At 41.5% G+C, this 20,285-nt stretch overlaps 1 protein-coding gene across 1 annotated transcript; it reads left to right on the top strand.

Annotated features, from left to right (window-relative positions):
* The first annotated feature begins 18,258 nt into the window (after positions 1 to 18,258).
* On the top strand, positions 18,259 to 18,780 carry LOC127112361 (18.1 kDa class I heat shock protein). Its single transcript, XM_051046333.1, has one exon. The coding sequence runs from the start codon at positions 18,259 to 18,261 to the stop codon at positions 18,778 to 18,780; it is 522 nt and encodes a 173-aa protein (XP_050902290.1).
* The last annotated feature ends 1,505 nt before the right edge of the window (positions 18,781 to 20,285 follow it).

The raw sequence follows: 20,285 nt of genomic DNA, 5'->3' as shown, positions 1-20,285 counted from the left end.
GTTTTGGTTGCTTTTTGCTGTGTTTTATTTATTGCATTCATTTTTACTGTTTGCATTCATTGTTTATTGTTTGCATTTATGTTTGCATTAATGTTGGCATTTATTCATCTGTTCACCTGGCTGGTTGTTTGTTTCCTCTCTGTGTGGGGGGAAGAGTCAGTTGAGGTAAAAGGTCCAATACCCAGACCATGAGTGCAATCTAGGATACCTAGGAATAGAGTGATTCATGGGAAGCGGGTGGTATGGCGCCACTTAGCGGAACATTGATATCACGAGCAGTTCAGACCCTGGTGGGATGCTGTCGTTACATACTTCGGGTGTGTATATGACAGTATTCTGCGAAAGGTTATTTATGCTGCGTTTCTCTCAAGCTTTACCCTGGCCTAGACTACACCCGTGAGTGGGGAAGGGTTATTCATTATTACAGGTACCGTTGGTGACTCGGTTCTGTTGGTGACTTGATTCTGATGGTGACTTTGTGTTCAGACAGTGTTCAGTTAACCTTAAGTGGGATTTATGTTCCGATATTGACTGAAGCTTCGACCTAGTATCAGAGATGTGCACAACCAGCCAGTCCAGTCTGCATCATGTGCATCATAGCATATTTATTTTTCAAAAGAAACGCATTGAAAAAAAAAAAAAAAAAAAAACATCAAAAAAAAAAAAGGAAAAGAAAAAAAACTAATCCCTGCATGCATATCATTTCTCAGGTACATTCCAGAGCTTGTCTACTGATAGAGATGGCAACAGTCTCAGAGCCGAAGCGGAAGACCTGTTCCTACAGCTTTCATCGTGAGCCGTTGACTTCACTGATTGAGTTGGGTAGCTTGTGACAGACGATCGTCTGAAGAGTTTCGTTAGACAGTAGGAGATATCTTGACAATGTCTGAAGACAGTAGTGGATCCGGTGCCTCTACAGACAGACACTACTACAGTTTTATGACCCAGAGCTTGATGTTTCACGTTTCCAAGATTACCAGTTAGCACCTACTCTCGAGGAGTATTCTATCTGTTGAGCATCCCATTCAGCATCAGGTTCCTTTTTTGGATGTGCCCAAGGAGGTTGATTCAGAGTTGTTGCCAGAGCTCTCCATAGGTATCAAGGAAGTCAGTGATAGTTGGAAGTCCAGTGGGGTGTTGTAGGATTGCCTTTGAAGTTTTGTTGAGAGTAGCTAGAGAAGAAGCAGAGAAGGGAAGTTGGGAAGCCTTTCTGCTCAGTTGGCCGTCATGATCTATGGGATCGTCTTGTTTTCCGAGTATGCCAAATTTTTGTTGACTATGCTGCAGTCAGTATTTTCATTGGAAGAATCCAGTTCCTACTACTCTTTGCTGACACTTACTATGCTATTCACGTAGGCATGGTAAGGGTGGAGCTATCAGTGTTGTCTCCCACTTTTGCTCAATGGTTCTTGTCTCTCTGCCAGTCAGTGGACCTTTTGTGGATGCTCAGAGCACGCATAAGTGGACTCAGAGGGTATGTCCTTACCTCCTATGATATCAGATGGCAATCTTACCGGATGGATGTGCGTACGTCATTATGAGCTGTGGAGGATTCCGTAATGTGCCACTCATAGGGACTAGGGGTTGCATCAATTACAACCCGGTTCTTTCTCTCTTCGCCAGTTGGGTTTGTGATGAAAGGAAGACCACTTGAGGCTGAAGTAGCTGAGAGTGTGTATTTTGAGAAGAAGAGTGACCCTGTTAGATTGGAGCAGGTAGGGAGAGCTTGGAAGTCTATTGGGGTGAAGGATGGATCCTGTCTTAGGGAAAAGTTTGCCGTTGCTATGCCCGATTACACTGATTGGGTAAAGAAGAGAGTGGAAACTTTGTTGCTACCCTACGATAGGATGGAGCCGTTGCAGGAGCAACCACCTTTGATCCTTGCTGATAGTGTGCCTGCTGAGCACTATAAGCAAGCTTTGATGGAGAGTCGTCGGTTGAGGGAGAAGGAGCAAGACACTCAGATGGAGTGTACAAAGCTCATGCTGATAAGCTGCACTTGGCCCATCAACTCAGGGAGGTGCAAGAGAGAGGATGCTAGCAGACTGAGAAGCAAGAAGAGATCCTACGAGGAGATAGAGTCTATGTTAGATGCAGAACATCGGGAGCGCTTGAGGCTGCAGAGAGCAGAAGCCGGTTATCAGAAGAAGATCAGAGACTTGGAGAAGCAACTCAGAGATAAAGACATCCAGTTGAAGAAGGAAGTAGACTTGAGACAGGCATCAGAGGACCACCTTGGAGGAGAAGTCTTGGAGCTGAGAAGACAGTTGAAAGAGAAGATCACTCCTTTACCAGATTGCTCAGAATGTTCGCTGTTGATCGACCAGTGCCATTACCTGAAGACCCTCATTCCGGAAGACTGTCTGTCTTAGTTGTATCTCTGATTGTATTTTGTTGAGAATCACCTCCAGGTTTGTTGAATGGGATTCATTTGCGTGTAAGCCATCTCTTGGATCTTTTTGTTGAGAATCACCTCCAGGCTTGTTGGATGGGATTCTTTTTCTTTGTACGTCGTTTATTCAGATGTTCTGTTGACATTGGTTGTATGCCTTTTTACCCTTATGTATGTATAAGGATGTCAGCATTTCCTTGTATCTGTTTTGTGCTCTCTTGTTGCTGCAGGTTGCCATCTTTTCAGAATGGGTCAGGCTCTTTGAATGCCTGAGAAATGAGCATATCATGTGCATCATACGCATCATTTGCATCATACTCATATCATTTTGCATAACAGGTGTTCTTGATCGTGACTTCTCACTCTTGGTTCCTGTTCAGGCAGGATAGCTGATCAACGTCCGCACCGCTACTCAACAAGACTGAATCAACAGAGAAGTATGGATCAATTTCAAGCAGAGTTGGCTGAGATGAAGGCTAGCATGGCCCAGTTTTATGATATGATGCAAGGGTTGCGCAAGGTCAAGAAGAACTTCGAGCTATGGTTCAGAGACAAGAGGCTGCAAATCCACCGTCAACCATGGTCCGCGCAGAGGGAGGCCCATCAATGATAACATTGCTGCTGCTGTACCCGTCAAAACTATGCTGTAGTGATGAGTTGGGGGTATTCGAATCAACGGTCAACCTATTGTTCCAGATGCCGCTAATGCCAGAGTAGTCCGTGCTCCGGCCCGTAATCCTGTTCCGGTCGTTGACAGACAAGAGGATATGTTCTCTCTGCTCAGTGAAGACGAAGACGTTTTGGAAGGGTTAATGAGAGAGACCGCAAAGTTGAAGCTCTTGCTGAGAAGATCCGTGCAATGGAAAGTCAGAATTCTCTCGGTTTTGATGTTACTAATATGGGGTTGGTAGAAGGTTTGAGAATCCCTCACAAGTTCAAAGCGCCGTCCTTCGACAAATACAACGGTACTTCTGCCCCGCACCCATGTGCAGGCTTATTATCGAAAATCTCTGCGTATACCGATGATGAAAAGATGTGGATGTATTTTTTCCAAGATAGTCTATCTGGGGCTTCTTTGGACTGGTACATGGAATTGAAGAGAGATTCGATCCGATGCTGGAGAGATCTGGGTGAAGCGTTCCTCAGGCATACAAACATAACATGGACATGGCGCCTAGCCGGACTCAGCTGCAGAGTCTATGTCAGAAATCCAATGAAAGCTTCAAGGAGTATGCCCAGAGGTGGCGTGAACTGGCTGCTAGAGTTCAACCCCCTATGCTGGAGAGGGAGTTTGACAGTATGTTTATCGGTACTCTTCAAGGGTGTGTTTATGGGACCGGATGGGGAGCTGCCCGGTCGGTAGTTTTTCTGATGTCGTCATTTGTGAGAGAGGACTGAGAGTCTAATCAAAGCTGGTAGGATCCACGATGCTGGTTCCTCCGTTCGTCGTCTTTAAAGAAACCCTTCTCTGGGGCACCTCGCCGTGAGAGGAGAGACCAATGCTGTACAGCACAGAGGGGGTTGTACAAACAAATGCTAACAGAGATCAATATCGTCCAGTAGCTGCAGTGACTATCCGGCACCTCACCTCAACGTCAACAACAACACCAGAGTTCACAACCGCAGCACAAACACAACACAAGCAACGTCCTTATCAGCCCAGAAAGAAAATTGCAGGCTATAGAAGATTTGATCCTCTGCCCATGTCTTACACAGAGTTATTACCCGAACTACTCAAGTTGGGTGATTGAGTTGCGTACAATGGCTCCGCCTACAGTGCTGCCTCCTGGCGTGATGCTAATGTTAGATGTGACTTTCATTCTGGGGCCCAGGCCACCATACTGAGAAGTGTCCGACTCTCCAGCACAAGGGTTCAAGATTTGATCGATGCCAAGGCAATCAACTTCGCTCCAGTGCCTAATGTCCGTGAACCCTATGCCTCAGCATGGTGGGCATAGAGTGAACAATATTGAAGGGAAGAAGCTGAAGATCTGGTTGTTATGTTGATGATGTTCAGACTTCTCTGCTAGTTGTGAAAGGCCGTCTGCTTAAGGGGGGTGTCTACCCGGGCTGGAAGAATTGTTTGGGCTGTGCAGAATCTGAATGGTTGCGATCAGTTAAGGGCCGGTATCCAGGGTAGGATGGAATGGGGTTGTTTGCAATTCAGTAGGGCTGTAAAAATCATGGAACAGCGTCAACTATCACCATCTACTTTAAACCGTCTGAAGAACGTGGACAAAGGATCGTCAGTGCACCCGCAACGAACGGTACCCCAGTTACCATTCCTGTGTGCCTGTAACCATCAATGTTCCAACTACTACCGTGGCGTCTGAAAGAAGGGCTGTTGAAAATAGTAGAGCCGTGCCGTGGAAGTATGATAATGCTCATCGCAATTACAGAAGGGCTGAAAGTCAGACAAGACCAGTGAGTCAAACTCCAGTGACGATTGGTTGTACCAAATAGAGTTCCTGCAACTATTGGTCCGGCTGTGGATAATGTAGGGGGTCCAGGAGGTTTTACCAGAAGCGGTCGTCTGTTTGCACCGCAGCCTTTGAGGGACAATAATGCTGAAGCTCTCGCCAAAGCAAAGGGAAGCAAGCTGTGGTTGAGGAAGAACCTGTCCAGAAGGAAGCGCCCGAGGGGTCATTCGAGAAAGATGTGGAGGAGTTTATGAAGATAATCAAGAAAAGTGACTACAAGATTGTAGACCAGTTGAATCAAACTCCGTCCAAGATTTCTATACTTTCACTGTTGATGTGCTCTGAGGCACACCGTAATGCCTTGCTGAAGATGTTGAATCTGGCTTACGTGCCACAGGAGATTTCTGTCAATCAACTGGAGGGTGTGATGGCCAATGTGAGCACCAGGCATGGTGTGGGTTTCACCAACTTGGACTTACCGCCTGAAGGGCGAAACCATAACAAAGCCTTGCACATTACCATGGAGTGCAAGGGGGCAGTGTTGTCTCATGTATTGGTAGACACCGGGTCGTCGTTGAATGTGTTGCCTAAGCAGATTCTGAGGAAGATTGATGCGGAAGGGTTTGTGCTTAATCCCAGTGACCTGATCGTTCGTGCTTTCGACGGATCCAAACGTTCTGTGTGTGGGGAGGTTACTTTGCCTGTGAAGATAGGTCCTGAGGTTTTTGATATCATCTTCTATGTTATGGACATCCAGCCTGCCTACAGTTGTTTGTTGGGGCGTCCATGGATTCATGCAGCAGGGGCAGTCTCGTCGACTCTCCATCAAAAGCTCAAGTATGTCTGGAATGGTCAGATTGTGACTGTGTGCGGTGAAGAAGAGATTCTGGTGAGTCATCTATCCTCGTTCAAATATGTTGAGGTGGATGGCGAGATCCACGAAACCTTATGCCAGGCATTTGAGACTGTGGCTCTTGAGAAAGTGGCGTACGCTGAGCAGAGGAAGCCGGGTGCTTCAATCACTTCTTACAAACAGGCTAAGGAGGTTGTTGATTCCGGCAAAACTGAAGGCTGGGGCAAGATGGTGGATTTGCCGGTTAAAGAAGACAAATTGGTGTTGGTTATGAGCCTCTCCGAGCAGAGCAGAATGGTCAAGCGGGTCCGAGTACCTTTACCAGCGCTGGGCTGATGAATCATGGTGACGTCTCCGCAACCGGTATTGAAGACTGTGGCAGCGATTGTGATTTGGACAACTGGGTTCGCCCGTGTGCACCAGGGGGGTCTATCAACAACTGGACGGCTGAAGAAGTGGTTCAAGTTACTCTTCTGACAGAGTAATTTTTTCTGTTGTTTTGTCATTTTGCATGAAAATCCTACGTTCTGCCCAAGACGTAGTGATTCATTTTTGTAGGGCCTCATCATGTTTTAATGATTATCATTAATGAAGGACATTTTTTGAACAAACTTTGTGATCCTTGTCTTTCTATTTTTGTTTTCATTTTTCTTTTCAAAAACAATAAAAATGGCAATGTTTTTGTTTTTGTGACTTTATTGAACTCTTTTTCTAAAACAAAGCATCAAACATGCAGAAGCGATCTTATGGCATTCACTATAAACAGTTCTGTTATGGCTCAGTATGATTTCGACAATCCCATCTACCAAGCTGAAGAGGAGGGTGAGGAAGACTGTGAACTCCCTGCAGAATTAGCCAGATTACTGAAGCAGGAGGAAAGGGTCATCCAACCTCATCAGGAGGAGTTGGAAACTATTAATTTGGGTACTGAGGACGATAAAAAGGAATCAAGATTGGGGCTGCTTTAGAGGACTCTGTCAAGAGGAGGCTGATTGAGATGCTAAGAGAATATGTGGAAGTGTTCGCCTGGTCGTATCAAGATATGCCTGGTTTAGATACAGACATTGTGATGCATCGATTACCTCTTAGGGAAGGATGTCCTTCGGTCAAGCAGAAGCTTCGTAGAACGAGTCCTGACATGGCAACTAAGATCAAGGAAGAGGTTCAGAAGCAGTGGGATGCAGGTTTTCTGGCTGTTACAAGTTACCCACCCTGGGTTGCCAACATCGTTCCTGTGCCGAAGAAGGATGGTAAAGTCAGAATGTGCGTCGACTACCGGGATTTGAACAGAGCGAGTCCGAAAGATGATTTCCCATTACCTCACATTGATGTATTGGTTGATAATACGGCTCAATCTTCGGTATTCTCTTTCATGGATGGTTTCTCCGGATATAATCAGATCAAGATGGCGCCAGAGGACATGGAAAGACGACATTCATTACACCTTGGGGCACGTTCTGCTATAAGGTGATGCCATTTGGGCTGAAGAATGCTGGTGCTACCTATCAGAGGGCGATGACGACTCTTTTTCATGACATGATGCACAAAGAAATTGAAGTGTACGTAGATGATATGATTGCGAAGTCGCAGACAGAAGAGGAGCACCTGGTTAATTTGCAGAAGCTGTTCGACCGGTTGAGAAAGTTCAAGCTGAGGTTGAATCCGAACAAGTGTACGTTTGGGGTGAGATCAGGGAAGCTTTTAGGCTTCATTGTCAGTGAGAAAGGGATTGAGGTTGATCCAGCAAAAGTCAAAGCTATTCAAGAGATGCCTGAACCGAAGACGGAAAAGCAAGTCCGTGGGTTTTTAGGGAGATTGAATTACATTGCAAGGTTCATATCTCATCTAACTGCCACATGTGAACCAATTTTCAAATTGCTCAGAAAGAATCAAGCGATCAAGTGGAACGACGACTGTCAGAAAGCTTTTGACAAGATTAAAGAGTATTTACAGAAACCTCCAATCCTGATTCCTCCAGTTCCTGGGAGACCACTGATCATGTACCTTCAGTCACTGAGAACTCGATGGGGTGTGTATTGGGACAGCATGACGAGTCTGGTCGAAAAGAGCATGCCATATACTACCTTAGCAAAAAGTTTACCGACTGTGAAACAAGATATTCACTGCTCGAGAAAACTTGCTGTGCTTTGGCCTGGGCTGCTCGCCGACTGAGACAGTATATGTTGAACCATACTACCTTATTGATTTCTAAGATGGATCCAGTAAAATACATCTTTGAGAAGCCAGCTCTCACCGAACGTGTTGCCCGTTGGCAGATGATCTAACAGAGTATGACATTCAGTACACGTCACAGAAGGCCATCAAAGGTAGTATTCTGTCAGACTACCTCGCCGAGCAACCGATTGAAGATTATCAGCCTATGATGTTTGAATTCCCTGATGAAGACATCATGTATCTTAAGATGAAAGATTGCGAAGAGCCTCTTGTCGAGGAAGGACCGGACCGGATGACAAATGGACACTGATGTTTGATGGGGCTGTGAATATGAATGGTAATGGTGTTGGGGCAGTATTGATCAATCCTAAAGGTGCTCATATACCTTTTTCTGCCAGACTGACGTTTGACGTCACCAACAACGAAGCTGAGTATGAGGCTTGTATCATGGGGATAGAAGAAGCCATTGATCTGAGGATCAAAACACTTGACATATTTGGAGATTCCGCTCTAGTGGTCAATCAGGTCAATGGAGATTGGAATACGAACCAGCCGCATTTGATTCCGTATAGAGATTATACCAGAAGATACTGACGTTCTTCAAGAAGGTGAAATTGTATCATGTCCCCCGGGATGAGAATCAAATGGCTGATGCCCTGGCTACTTTGTCGTCTATGATCAAAGTTCATTGGTGGAATCATGTGCCACATGTTGCGGTGAATCGACTCGAGAGGCCTGCGTATGTGTTCGCAGCCGAGACTGTTGTGACTGATGAGAAGCCATGGTATTATGACATCAAGAATTTCCTCAAGACTCAGGAGTATCCTGAAGGTGCGTCTAAGAATGACAAGAAAACCCTGAGGAGGCTAGCTGGAAGCTTCTATTTGAATCAGGATGACGTGTTGTAGAGAAACTTTGACATGGTCTTGCTCAGATGCGTGGATAGACCCGAGGCGACATGTTAATGCAGGAAGTTCATGAAGGTTCCTTCGGTACTCATGCCGGCGGACATGCAATGGCTAAGAAATTGTTGAGAGCGGGTTATTACTGGATGACTATGGAATCCGATTGTTACAAGTATGCTCGGAAGTGCCATAAGTGTCAAATCTATGCTGATAAGGTGCACGTACCCCCAAGCCCTCTGAATATCATGAATTCGCCTTGGCCGTTTGCCATGTGGGGCATTGATATGATTGGGAAGATTGAGCCTACTGCTTCGAATGGACATCGCTTCATCCTGGTTGCGATTGACTTTTACCAAGTGGGTGGAAGCAGCTTCCTATGCTAATGTTACCAAACAAGTGGTTACCCGGTTCATCAAGAAAGAAATCATATGTCGTTATGGAGTTCCTGAGAGAATCATCACAGACAATGGTTCAAACCTCAATAACAAGATGATGAAAGAGCTTTGTAAAGATTTCAAAATTGAACATCACAATTCTTCTCCTTACAGACCGAAGATGAATGGTGCTGTAGAAGCGGCGAAACAAGAATATCAAGAAGATTGTGCAGAAGATGGTCGTTACGTACAAGGATTGGCATGAAATGCTGCCTTTCGCTTTGCATGGGTACCGTACCTCAGTACGTACGTCGACCGGGGCAACCCCTTACTCCCTTGTGTATGGTATGGAAGCTGTCCTACCTGTTGAAGTGGAGATTCCTTCTCTGAGAGTTTCATTGGATGTCAAGCTGGACGAAGCCGAGTGGATTCGAACAAGGTTTAACGAGTTGAGCCTTATCGAGGAGAGACGACTAGCAGCTGTATGTCATGGACAGTTGTATCAGAGAAGGATGAAGCGAGCCTTTGATCAGAAAGTGCGTCCTCGAAGCTATCAAGTCGGCGATCTAGTTTTGAAGAGGATCCTCCCTCCCGGTACAGATAACAGGGGCAAATGGACTCCTAATTATGAAGGTCCGTATGTTGTGAAGAAGGTCTTCTCCGGTGGAGCCTTGATGCTTACAACTATGGATGGTGAAGATTTTCCATCTCCTGTCAACTCAGATGTAGTCAAAAAATACTTCGCATAAATTGACCCGCTGGACAAAAGAATAAGAGAGTCCAGGCAAAAAAAAGGGCATCCCGGCGAACCAAAAAAAACAGAAAGAAAAGGTTCGGGCAAAAAATTAGGGATAAAATGAAAAGAATTTGTACACCCGGTAAGTCGAAAACCCGCAAGGGCGGCTTAGGCAAAAATGGGTATCCCGGTGGATTGAAAACCCGAAAGGGCGATCCAGGCAAAAATAAGGATTAAAGCGAAGACTACAGTCTGAGTTATCTGTACTTCATCAAGCTTTGTCGTCTGCCATCTCGAAAGATGTAATCCGTCCAGTCATTCTTCTCAGAAAGCAAGGAGTTGGGAGGAAAACTGATGATCTGTGGGTTATAACAGAATTGGGAAATAGTGGATGCCGTGTTCACATTGCCATTAGGATAGATTTTTCCTTTTATGCGCAATTACCTCTTTCTAGGAATTGCTTCCCAATGTATTTGCCTCTTCAGGCACATTTTCAATCAATAAAAATTGTTATTCAGATAAATAGCTCTTGTTTTTATTTTTACTGTTTTGTTTGCAAAAATGTCCGAATTCTTGATAAGCATTGCATATGAGAACATGGAGGCTATACAATAACGTGCAAAAGATAAAACATTTGAAAATCATTTTGAATGTTGAGGACACTTGAGCGTATCTTGTCCGTGTATCCCCTGGGGGCATTTTTTTTTTTGTGCTATTTTTTCAGATTGGCATCTGTGAGGACGTTCCTCAACAGATATTTTCCCCAAGCAAGCTTGGAAGCTGTCATAGCTATGTTCCCCTGTAGAGACACCCGTGGATAGTGCCTTCTATTCCCCAACAGTCTAAGGATTGCCTATCCCCAACAGGCCTGTATTTGCCATTTCCCTCCCCGAGTGAGGCGGGTTCATTAAGGTTATCTCCAGCATTTATCCTACCTGTGGACTGAAGGATATACCCTAGCGGAGTTTACCTTTCCCCAGCAGCAGTGCTATTCTTCAACATGAGTGTGAAGTCGCTTTACCATTCCTCAAGCAGAGTTCCCCGCAGAGTAGTTCCCCAAGAGGAGTCTCCCCAGAGTTGGAGTATCTGATCATTTCGGCTCCCTAGCCAGGGTTCATTTGCATTTTGCATATAGTGATCATTGCATCCTCAAAAATTGCGTAGCATTTCCATTCAATATGGAGCATTACGCCATAGAAAAATTCAAACATATGCATTCATGTGTTAAGCTTCATCAGACCGTATCCCCGGCAGAGGCGGATCATTTCATTCGACTTCACACAGCAAGCAAGACTGCTACAGTTGCTCTTGACAGCATTCAGAATTATTTATTCCCCACAGAGGTTTATTTCCTCACCCGATGGTGACAGAAAGTTTGTTTCTCCTCAGTGAGACCCCCAGCAAGTGATCAGCCTTGCTTCACACATCCCAGATTTTGTTCTTTGTGATACCAGTAAGTGTCATGTCAACACCCCGCGTGTGTCTTCTCTTTTTGATGTCGGTAAACACCATCTTTCGATGTCGGTAAACATCAAGTATTCACCAGTCGTCAGTAAATGTCTGGTCATTTTTTGTGTCGGTAAACACCATTGTTTCGGTGTCTGTAAACATCGAGTCTCACTCCAGTCATCGTAAATGTCTGGTCATTTTTGATGTCGGTAAACATCATCTTTCGATGTCTGTAAACATCGAGTCTCCACCCAGTCATCAGTAAATGTCTGGTCATTTTTATGGTGTCGGTAAACGCCATTGCTTTCGGTGTCGGTAAACATCGAGTCTTTCTTTCAGTCATCGGTAAATGTCTGATAATCCCCAACTAGAAATCCCCAGTAGAGTCATCTGTAAATGTCCCATCTGGTTTCCAGTTGCAAATATTTGTATCTCCCCAATAAATTTCTCATTCCCAGTCATCGGTAAATGTCTGGTCGTTTCTTTTGATGTCGGTAAACATCATCTTTCGATGTCGGTAAACGTCGAGTCTCATCCCAGTCATCGGTAAATGTCTGGTCGTGAAATCAAGATCCCCAGAAGTCGTCGGTAAACGTCTCGTCTGGTATCACCACAAGGATTTTGTTCCTCCCCCAAGTGGAGATGCCATCGGTAAATGGCCCCGTTTTCTTCGATATCGGTAAATATCGGATCCCCAGTTGCAGCAGCCATCGGTAAATGGTCTTGCTAAGTTGACATCGGTAAATGTCCAGTTTTTTGAAGCCACCATCGGTAAATGGCCTGCTTCCTTTCTACATACATCAAATCGTTTTTCCCAGCAGCCATCGGTAAATGGTCCGGCTGAAGTTGATATCGGTAAATATCAAATTTTAACCATCGGTAAATGGTTTTATTTTTCAGAAGTTTTTCTCCCCAGCCGCCATCGGTAAATGGCCGTGCAGAAGTTGATATCGGTAAATATCAAGATTCCAGTTTTAACCCATCGGTAAATGGTTTTGGCTTTTTCTGAAGCTGTCATGCAGTTTGCCATCAGTAAATGACGTGGTTCTTTTGTATCATATCCAGTAGTGCAAATTCTACGGTTCTTTGGTATTCAATCCCTGTTTACCCTGAAAGTCTGACAGCCGTCGCTCTCATCCATTCGGGTTCCCAGCTGATTGAATAGGGGCAGCTGTAGCACCTCAAATTTGCACCTACCATTATACATACATTTTCACATTAGGTCATATCACATCATGATCCATTGCATAGCATTTGCATTGTTCCCAGTTGCCTCAAGAGCAAGCAATCAAGAATTAGGTCAAACTAATCTCCTGATCAGTCAACCAAGCAAGCAAAAGAATTTCTCATTGAACCAAAGCCCTAGGGTTTGTGCAACAAGTTCACATGGCTCGGAGGTCTATTTGAAGTATTTTGGTCAAGGGTTGAGGGCTCAGAGGTCAGCAGTTCATGCCCAGACAGTCAAAAGTCAAAGAAAGTCAACTGTCAGTCAAGGCAGTGGATGGTGGTCATTCTTGTGGAATTTGGGCACCATGGTCAATAATCAAGAGTTCATACAACTTGGGACATCATTTGAAGTCAAATTCTCAAGGAATTAGGGTTTGGAATTCATCAGTCAATGCATAATCAGTCAGAAACCCTAATAGTCAACTGTTGGTCAACTGTCCATTTAATCAGAGATTTGATGATTGGAATTGGTTTGTGGGAGTTCATTCATGTCCAAATAGTCATCATATATCATGCCAAACACCATCATGGAAGAATTTGAAGCCAGATCATGAATTTCCCAAAACGGAAACTGGGCCTGTAACTGAAACTTACCAAAAATGGAAAGTTTTGATCCTCAAACTTACGTTGTGATAAAGCCTCAAATGAATTTTTGCCCAACATGAAAGTTGAAGATCTTGTTCTCCCATTCCAAAAAAGTCCTAGAACTCTCAATTCCCATGTATGGTTGGCAAGTTATGATCGAATCGATTTTAGAAAATCTTGAACTTCAAAGGGCCATATCTCCCAAACCGTTTGGCCAAATTTGGTGGGGTTTTTTCCTACAAACCACATTTTTCATCCTCTTTCCAAAATATAAATTTCATGACCTGAAACCTTACCAATCAAAATGGCATTTTTGGACCTTTTTCATTTAAATTCAAAGTTTGACCAAGAGTTGACTTTTTGACTCAAGCATTTTTTCAACATTTGGCCAATTGGAACAGCTCATAAATATCATTTTAAGTGTGTTTGCAAAGCCAAATTATGCAGAACATGTGAATCTTGTTTGGTTGCTTGAATTACAAGAAGAGTACCATTTAACCATGCTTGCACCATACTTGTTTATGCATCCACCATACCATGATTTGTACTCTCAAAACAGAAGATTAGAAGGCCATTTTGCTGTCAATTTTAAACACATTTAGCAGCCTAAAACTTCAGAAAAGAAGCCATGCCTCATATACTTGAATTTTGGCAAAAGGACATGTCCAATTCATGAACCATACCTCTTGCAACCTTGCCTTGTACTACTCTCACATAGCAGAATTTTTTGGGCCATCATTCTCTGTTTTGGACACACACATAACACACAGCCACATAACCAATTGCATACCACTCACTCTCTAAAAACCTCACCCTGCTGTGCAATTAAGAATAACCATACCATGCCTTATTTAATGCAGCAGAATTCAGGATTTTTCTGTCATGGAGAACAGCAATAGCAGCATGAAAAACCATAACTGAAGGACATTGCCTTGCCACCAAAAGCAGGATTCAACAACAGTCTTTTTAGTGAGGTATTTTCTGTCCTTTTGAGGACAGTAGCAGCAAGGCAGCAGGGCAAAAACCATCTGGCCAAAGCAAATAGAAAAAGGCATTCTGATTAAAAAACACCAACAACCTAGCAGCAGTCTACCATCCTGTTTTCTGTCATGTAAAACAGCCATCACACAAAACCAAATGGACTCATACTCAAAAAAACCATTTTTGGCCATTTGCAATATAGAAAAAAAACAGTAGATGCGATCCAACACATTTTTCTGTCATGGAGAACACTGCTAGCAGTGATCCAACAGCAAGAGTATAGTCTCTCTCATTTGACATTTTGGGAAAAATTGCAGTTTCATTTCTAAACCAAAAGCAGCATAAAAACAGCATATCAAAAAACATGATTTCCGGCCATTGAATAACACTAGCAGCCACACAAACCACTTGGCCTGAACAAAACCTCACTCTCTCTCAAATTCATTTTTTGGCCATTTTCCAAAGTTCTTCCCAAAACTCCATAGAACATGACCTGCCTTTGTTTGCAACACCATATGCCATCATTATAGAGTTCACTGCAAGCTTGTTTTGACTACTGTGAAGCTTTTCGAATTTGTCCTCATCAAAACTCATACATGACAGTTCATGATTAGAAGAAGTTGGAATACCATTGAGCCATTTTCTTTCGTCCATCCTTCAATTGGGACCCTTTGGATGTTCTGTTTTCGCGTTTGGTAGCCCAACAACCACCCTCCCAGTTCTGCCATAGATCAAAGGTTAGAAACTTATCTTCAAAATTCATGAAATGATATGTTGATTTATGTACATCTCACTGCCATGAATATCCTGAACCTTTTATTTTTGATTATCATTGAGAATTGAGTGAGATAGCTCTGATTTATGTTTGAGATACCAAGCTCGTTTACTTCAATTCACGGTGGCTGTGACGTTTTGTTGTGATTAATATGCATATTCATGATGTATGAAGTAGGAGCTACAAGTTGGTATGCTTAAAATTGAAAATACAAAAGTTTTGCTCTTGACCTGATTTTATCGTATTTGGAATTGAACGCTGCCCAGATTTCTGCTCCCATTGTTACTGTAGCAATTAGGGCTTGTGTGTGTATGATGAGGATGAAACGTGATTGGCTGTAACGCCTGGCCATGCTCACGCGCTATTGGCCCTTGACTTCCGTTGACCAGGGCGCTGACCCCTTTAATGAAACGCTGAGTTTCATACTCAGCGAGGGGCACGCTGGTCATTTGCCATTTTAATTAAATATTTGTTCCATTAATCATTTTATTTTGTAATGTGTATTTCATTTGCCATGCCTAATTTATAAAATGCATAACTCATCCATTTTAATTCCAAATTTCAAGGGACTTTCTGCATCATGTTCATATTGACCTCTAGTTTTTTATGGTATTTTTTCTAGATTTTAATAATCAAAGTGGCAAGCGGCATTTATGCTTTATAGTCTCAAGTTTCCTACAGAACCAGCTTCATCATATTCTGATAACAATCCAGCACATACACACTTCATGTGGCGTATGAAAATTACTAAATGGTTAAAACCCGTGATATTTAAAGAAGAAACATGCAACCTTAATCGGTACCCACACTTTAGTAAATATTTAGATTCACTTAAACATGATTTATCATGTTCAAGTTAGTACGAATTATTTTTCATTTTTAAGTAAAAGCAATTTAATTAGATATGTACAAAACTGACATTTAGAATCAATTGATTTGTGATTGTTCCACTTAGTGGAAATTAAAGTGGATTCTCTCTATGGAATTGTCCTATCTCACGATGCTCTAAATATAACCATCCAAAATTTGCTAGCAAAATTACATTAATCCTATTTTTTTCCCTTTAAATAAGTGCTTCTTCCTTCACATTGTACACAAGCACTATCAACTATCAACACATCCAATTCACCGTAAAGAAAATGTCACTCTTTTCCAATAGTATCTTTGGTCGAAGAAGATCAAAATCACCACAAGATCATCATCATCATCATCACCAATCAAGGAACAACCACCCATCACACCAAACCCATGGTTATGAAGTTTCTCAAACCCACACACCCCATATAACACTACACCAAATTTCCACGAGCCATCACAATTGTCGACACCATTGACATAGAGTGGAAAGAAACCCCTGAAGCTCATGTTTTCAAAGCACATCTTCCGGGGATGAAACGAAGCGACGTGAGAGTTGAAGTTGATGATGACAGAATGCTATGTATCATTTGTGAGAAGAGTGTCGAAATGGAAGAACAAAGTGGTGGATGGCACCGTATTGAGGTTGCTAGTGGTCATTTTGTTCAGCGTCTTACTTTGCCTGAAAACTCTAAGGTTGATCATGTTAAGGCTTATATGGATAATGATGTGCTCACTATTAATGTTCCTAAGAATAGAGTTGTCAACAAACGTGTTAGGAATGTTCAAGTTTCTCATGTTTGAGAACTTAATTACCACCGTGTCTAAGTGTAGTGAGATTCTCTATTGAGAAATAATTTGTTTAAAGAGATTATGTCTCTTTAAACTATAAAAGTGTTCATTAGTTAGAAAATATCTTAACACCTATTATCTTATAAATTGAAGCTAGACGCTTGATATGTATCATTCTAGAAGAGACACGGTTAACTATATAAATAAAAATTTACTAAGTTGTCTTCTTCTATATCCAAATAACTAAAAAAAATGTTAGATAATTAATTGATAATCCTGGATAATCTTCGAAGAATCGTGTTCGTTCACTTTCCGAACAAAGTATTTCGACCCTATTTATGCCTGGGTTCACGAAATCTTTGTGGGGATAATTCTTGAAGAAAGAATGTTTCTGGCAAAAGAAAGATTCTGGAACGTAGAATGGTTTTTGTGTGTACCCTAAACCGAGGCCAGATTTCCCCCTTTTATAGGAGAACGAAAACTGAAAACGAAAAGTCATACCTTTTCAAGAAAAAGGTAATAACGGCTGGGAAGGTTCAAACGTTCAAAATAAAATTTTCTTCGGGGCGCTGCCTAAAAGAGATGAATTGGCCGAAAGTGGGGTCTTTTCTGGTTTTCATAACCTCGTTTGACCCCTTTGCCCGGCCAGCGAAATCTCTTGACCATTTGTTCTTGTTTTGCCATGTAGTTGTTAGTGTTTGGGTCATTATGTTGAATTGGATTGATTGATGCCAATTGCCTTCTTAGGTAGATTTGTTGTCCCACTTGCTAGTTTTTTATAATTGCTTGATCGGGAAGATCATAAAAAAAAGGAGACTCCCACTTGGTTGAGAGTAGCTTGGGCTATTTGGTTAGCTAGGAACGAGACTCTCTTTAAGGGGGGCCATAAGGAAGTAACCAATTGTTAGTCAAGAATTTAGGAGGGTTGGATTATAGAAAATCGATTGGACCTTTAGGTTTTGATGTGAAAGTTTGACATCTTGATCCCATTCGATCTTATTTAACTTTTCGAGGATAATTGATTTTTGATTTTTTCTCTACTATTGTATTTGAATTAAGTACTCTTAGTAATCAATATTAATACAATATTTGTTTATACAAAAAATTAAAAAACAGTAAATCAAGAAATTTAAATATTTATGAAATAATTGTCGCAATATGAGAACCTAGCAACCCTATTATTTTCACTTTTAACAAATTGATATAATAATCAAAGTGGCAAGCGGCATTTATGCTTTATTAGTCTCAAGTTTCCTACACGAACCAGCTTCATCATATTCTGATAACAATTCCAGCACATACACAGCTTCACGTAGAATCTTCATGTGGCGTATGAAAATATTACTAAATGGTTAAAACCCGTGATATTTAAAGAAGAAACATGCAACTTTAATCGGTACCCACACTTTAGTAAATATTTAGATTCACTTAAAACATGATTTTATCATGTTCAAGTTAGTACGAATTATTTTTCATTTTTAAGTAAAAGCAATTTAATTAGATATGTACAAAACTGACATTTAGAATCAATTGATTTGTGATTGTTCCACTTAGTGGAAATTAAAGTGGATTCTCTCTATGGAATTGTCCTATCTCACGATGCTCTAAATAATAACCATCCAAATTTGCTAGCAAAATTACATTAATCCTATTTTTTTCCCTTTAAATAAGTGCTCTCTTCCTTCACATTGTACACAAGCACTATCAACTATCAACACATCCAATTCACCGTAAAGAAAATGTCACTCTTTTCCAATAGTATCTTTGGTCGAAGAAGATCAAAATCACCACAAGATCATCATCATCATCATCACCAATCAAGGAACAACCACCCATCACACCAAACCCATGGTTATGAAGTTTCTCAAACCCACACACCCCATATAACACTACCACCAAATTTCCACGAGCCATCACCAATTGTCGACACCATTGACATAGAGTGGAAAGAAACCCCTGAAGCTCATGTTTTCAAAGCACATCTTCCGGGGATGAAACGAAGCGACGTGAGAGTTGAAGTTGATGATGACAGAATGCTATGTATCATTTGTGAGAAGAGTGTCGAAATGGAAGAACAAAGTGGTGGATGGCACCGTATTGAGGTTGCTAGTGGTCATTTTGTTCAGCGTCTTACTTTGCCTGAAAACTCTAAGGTTGATCATGTTAAGGCTTATATGGATAATGATGTGCTCACTATTAATGTTCCTAAGAATAGAGTTGTCAACAAACGTGTTAGGAATGTTCAAGTTTCTCATGTTTGAGAACTTAATTACCACCGTGTCTAAGTGTAGTGAGATTCTCTATTTGAGAAATAATTTGTTTAAAGAGATTATGTCTCTTTAAACTATAAAAGTGTTCATTAGTTAGAAAATATCTTAACACCTATTATCTTATAAATTGAAGCTAGACGCTTGATATGTATCATTCTAGAAGAGACACGGTTAACTATATAAATAAAATTTACTAAGTTGTCTTCTTCTATATCAAAATAACTAAAAAAATGTTAGATAATTAATTGATAATCCTGGATAATCTTCGAAGAATCGTGTTCGTTCACTTTCCGAACAAAGTATTTCGACCCTATTTATGCCTGGGTTCACGAAATCTTTGTGGGGATAATTCTTGAAGAAAGAATGTTTCTGGCAAAAGAAAGATTCTGGAACGTAGAATGGTTTTTGTGTGTAACCCTAAACCGAGGCCAGATTTCCCCCTTTTATAGGAGAACGAAAACTGAAAACGAAAAGTCATACCTTTTCAAGAAAAACGGTAATAACGGCTGGAAGGTTCAAACGTTCAAATAAAATTTTCTTCGGGGCGCTGCCTAAAAGAGATGAATTGGCTAAAAGTGGGGTCTTTTCTGGTTTTCATAACCTCGTTTGACCCCTTTGCCCCGGCCAAGCGAAATCTCTTGACCATTTGTTCTTGTTTTGCCATGTAGTTGTTAGTGTTTGGGTCATTATGTTGAATTGGATTGATTGATGCCAATTGCCTTCTTAGGTAGATTTGTTGTCCCACTTGCTAGTTTTTTATAATTGCTTGATCGGGAAGATCATAAAAAAAAAGGAGACTCCCACTTGGTTGAGAGTAGCTTGGGCTATTTGGTTAGCTAGGAACGAGACTCTCTTTAAGGGGGGCCATAAGGAAGTAACCAATTGTTAGTCAAGAATTTAGGAGGGTTGGATTATAGAAAATCGATTGGACCTTTAGGTTTTGATGTGAAAGTTTGACATCTTGATCCCATTCGATCTTATTTAACTTTTCGAGGATAATTGATTTTTGATTTTTTTCTCTACTATTGTATTTGAATTAAGTACTCTTAGTAATCAATATTAATACAATAATTTGTTTATACAAAAAATTAAAAAACAGTAAATCAAGAAATTTAAATATTTATGAAATAATTGTCGCAATATGAGAACCTAGCAAACCCTATTATTTTCACTTTTAACAAATTGATATAATAATCAAAGTGGCAAGCGGCATTTATGCTTTATTAGTCTCAAGTTTCCTACACGAACCAGCTTCATCATATTCTGATAACAATTCCAGCACATACACAGCTTCACGTAGAATCTTCATGTGGCGTATGAAAATATTACTAAATGGTTAAAACCCGTGATATTTAAAGAAGAAACATGCAACTTTAATCGGTACCCACACTTTAGTAAATATTTAGATTCACTTAAAACATGATTTTATCATGTTCAAGTTAGTACGAATTATTTTTCATTTTTAAGTAAAAGCAATTTAATTAGATATGTACAAA

The sequence above is a fragment of the Lathyrus oleraceus genome, unplaced genomic scaffold (assembly GCF_024323335.1).
Source record: "Lathyrus oleraceus cultivar Zhongwan6 unplaced genomic scaffold, CAAS_Psat_ZW6_1.0 chrUn0079, whole genome shotgun sequence".
Lineage (NCBI taxonomy): Eukaryota > Viridiplantae > Streptophyta > Magnoliopsida > Fabales > Fabaceae > Lathyrus > Lathyrus oleraceus.
This window is presented reverse-complemented; position numbering and strand designations above follow the sequence as displayed.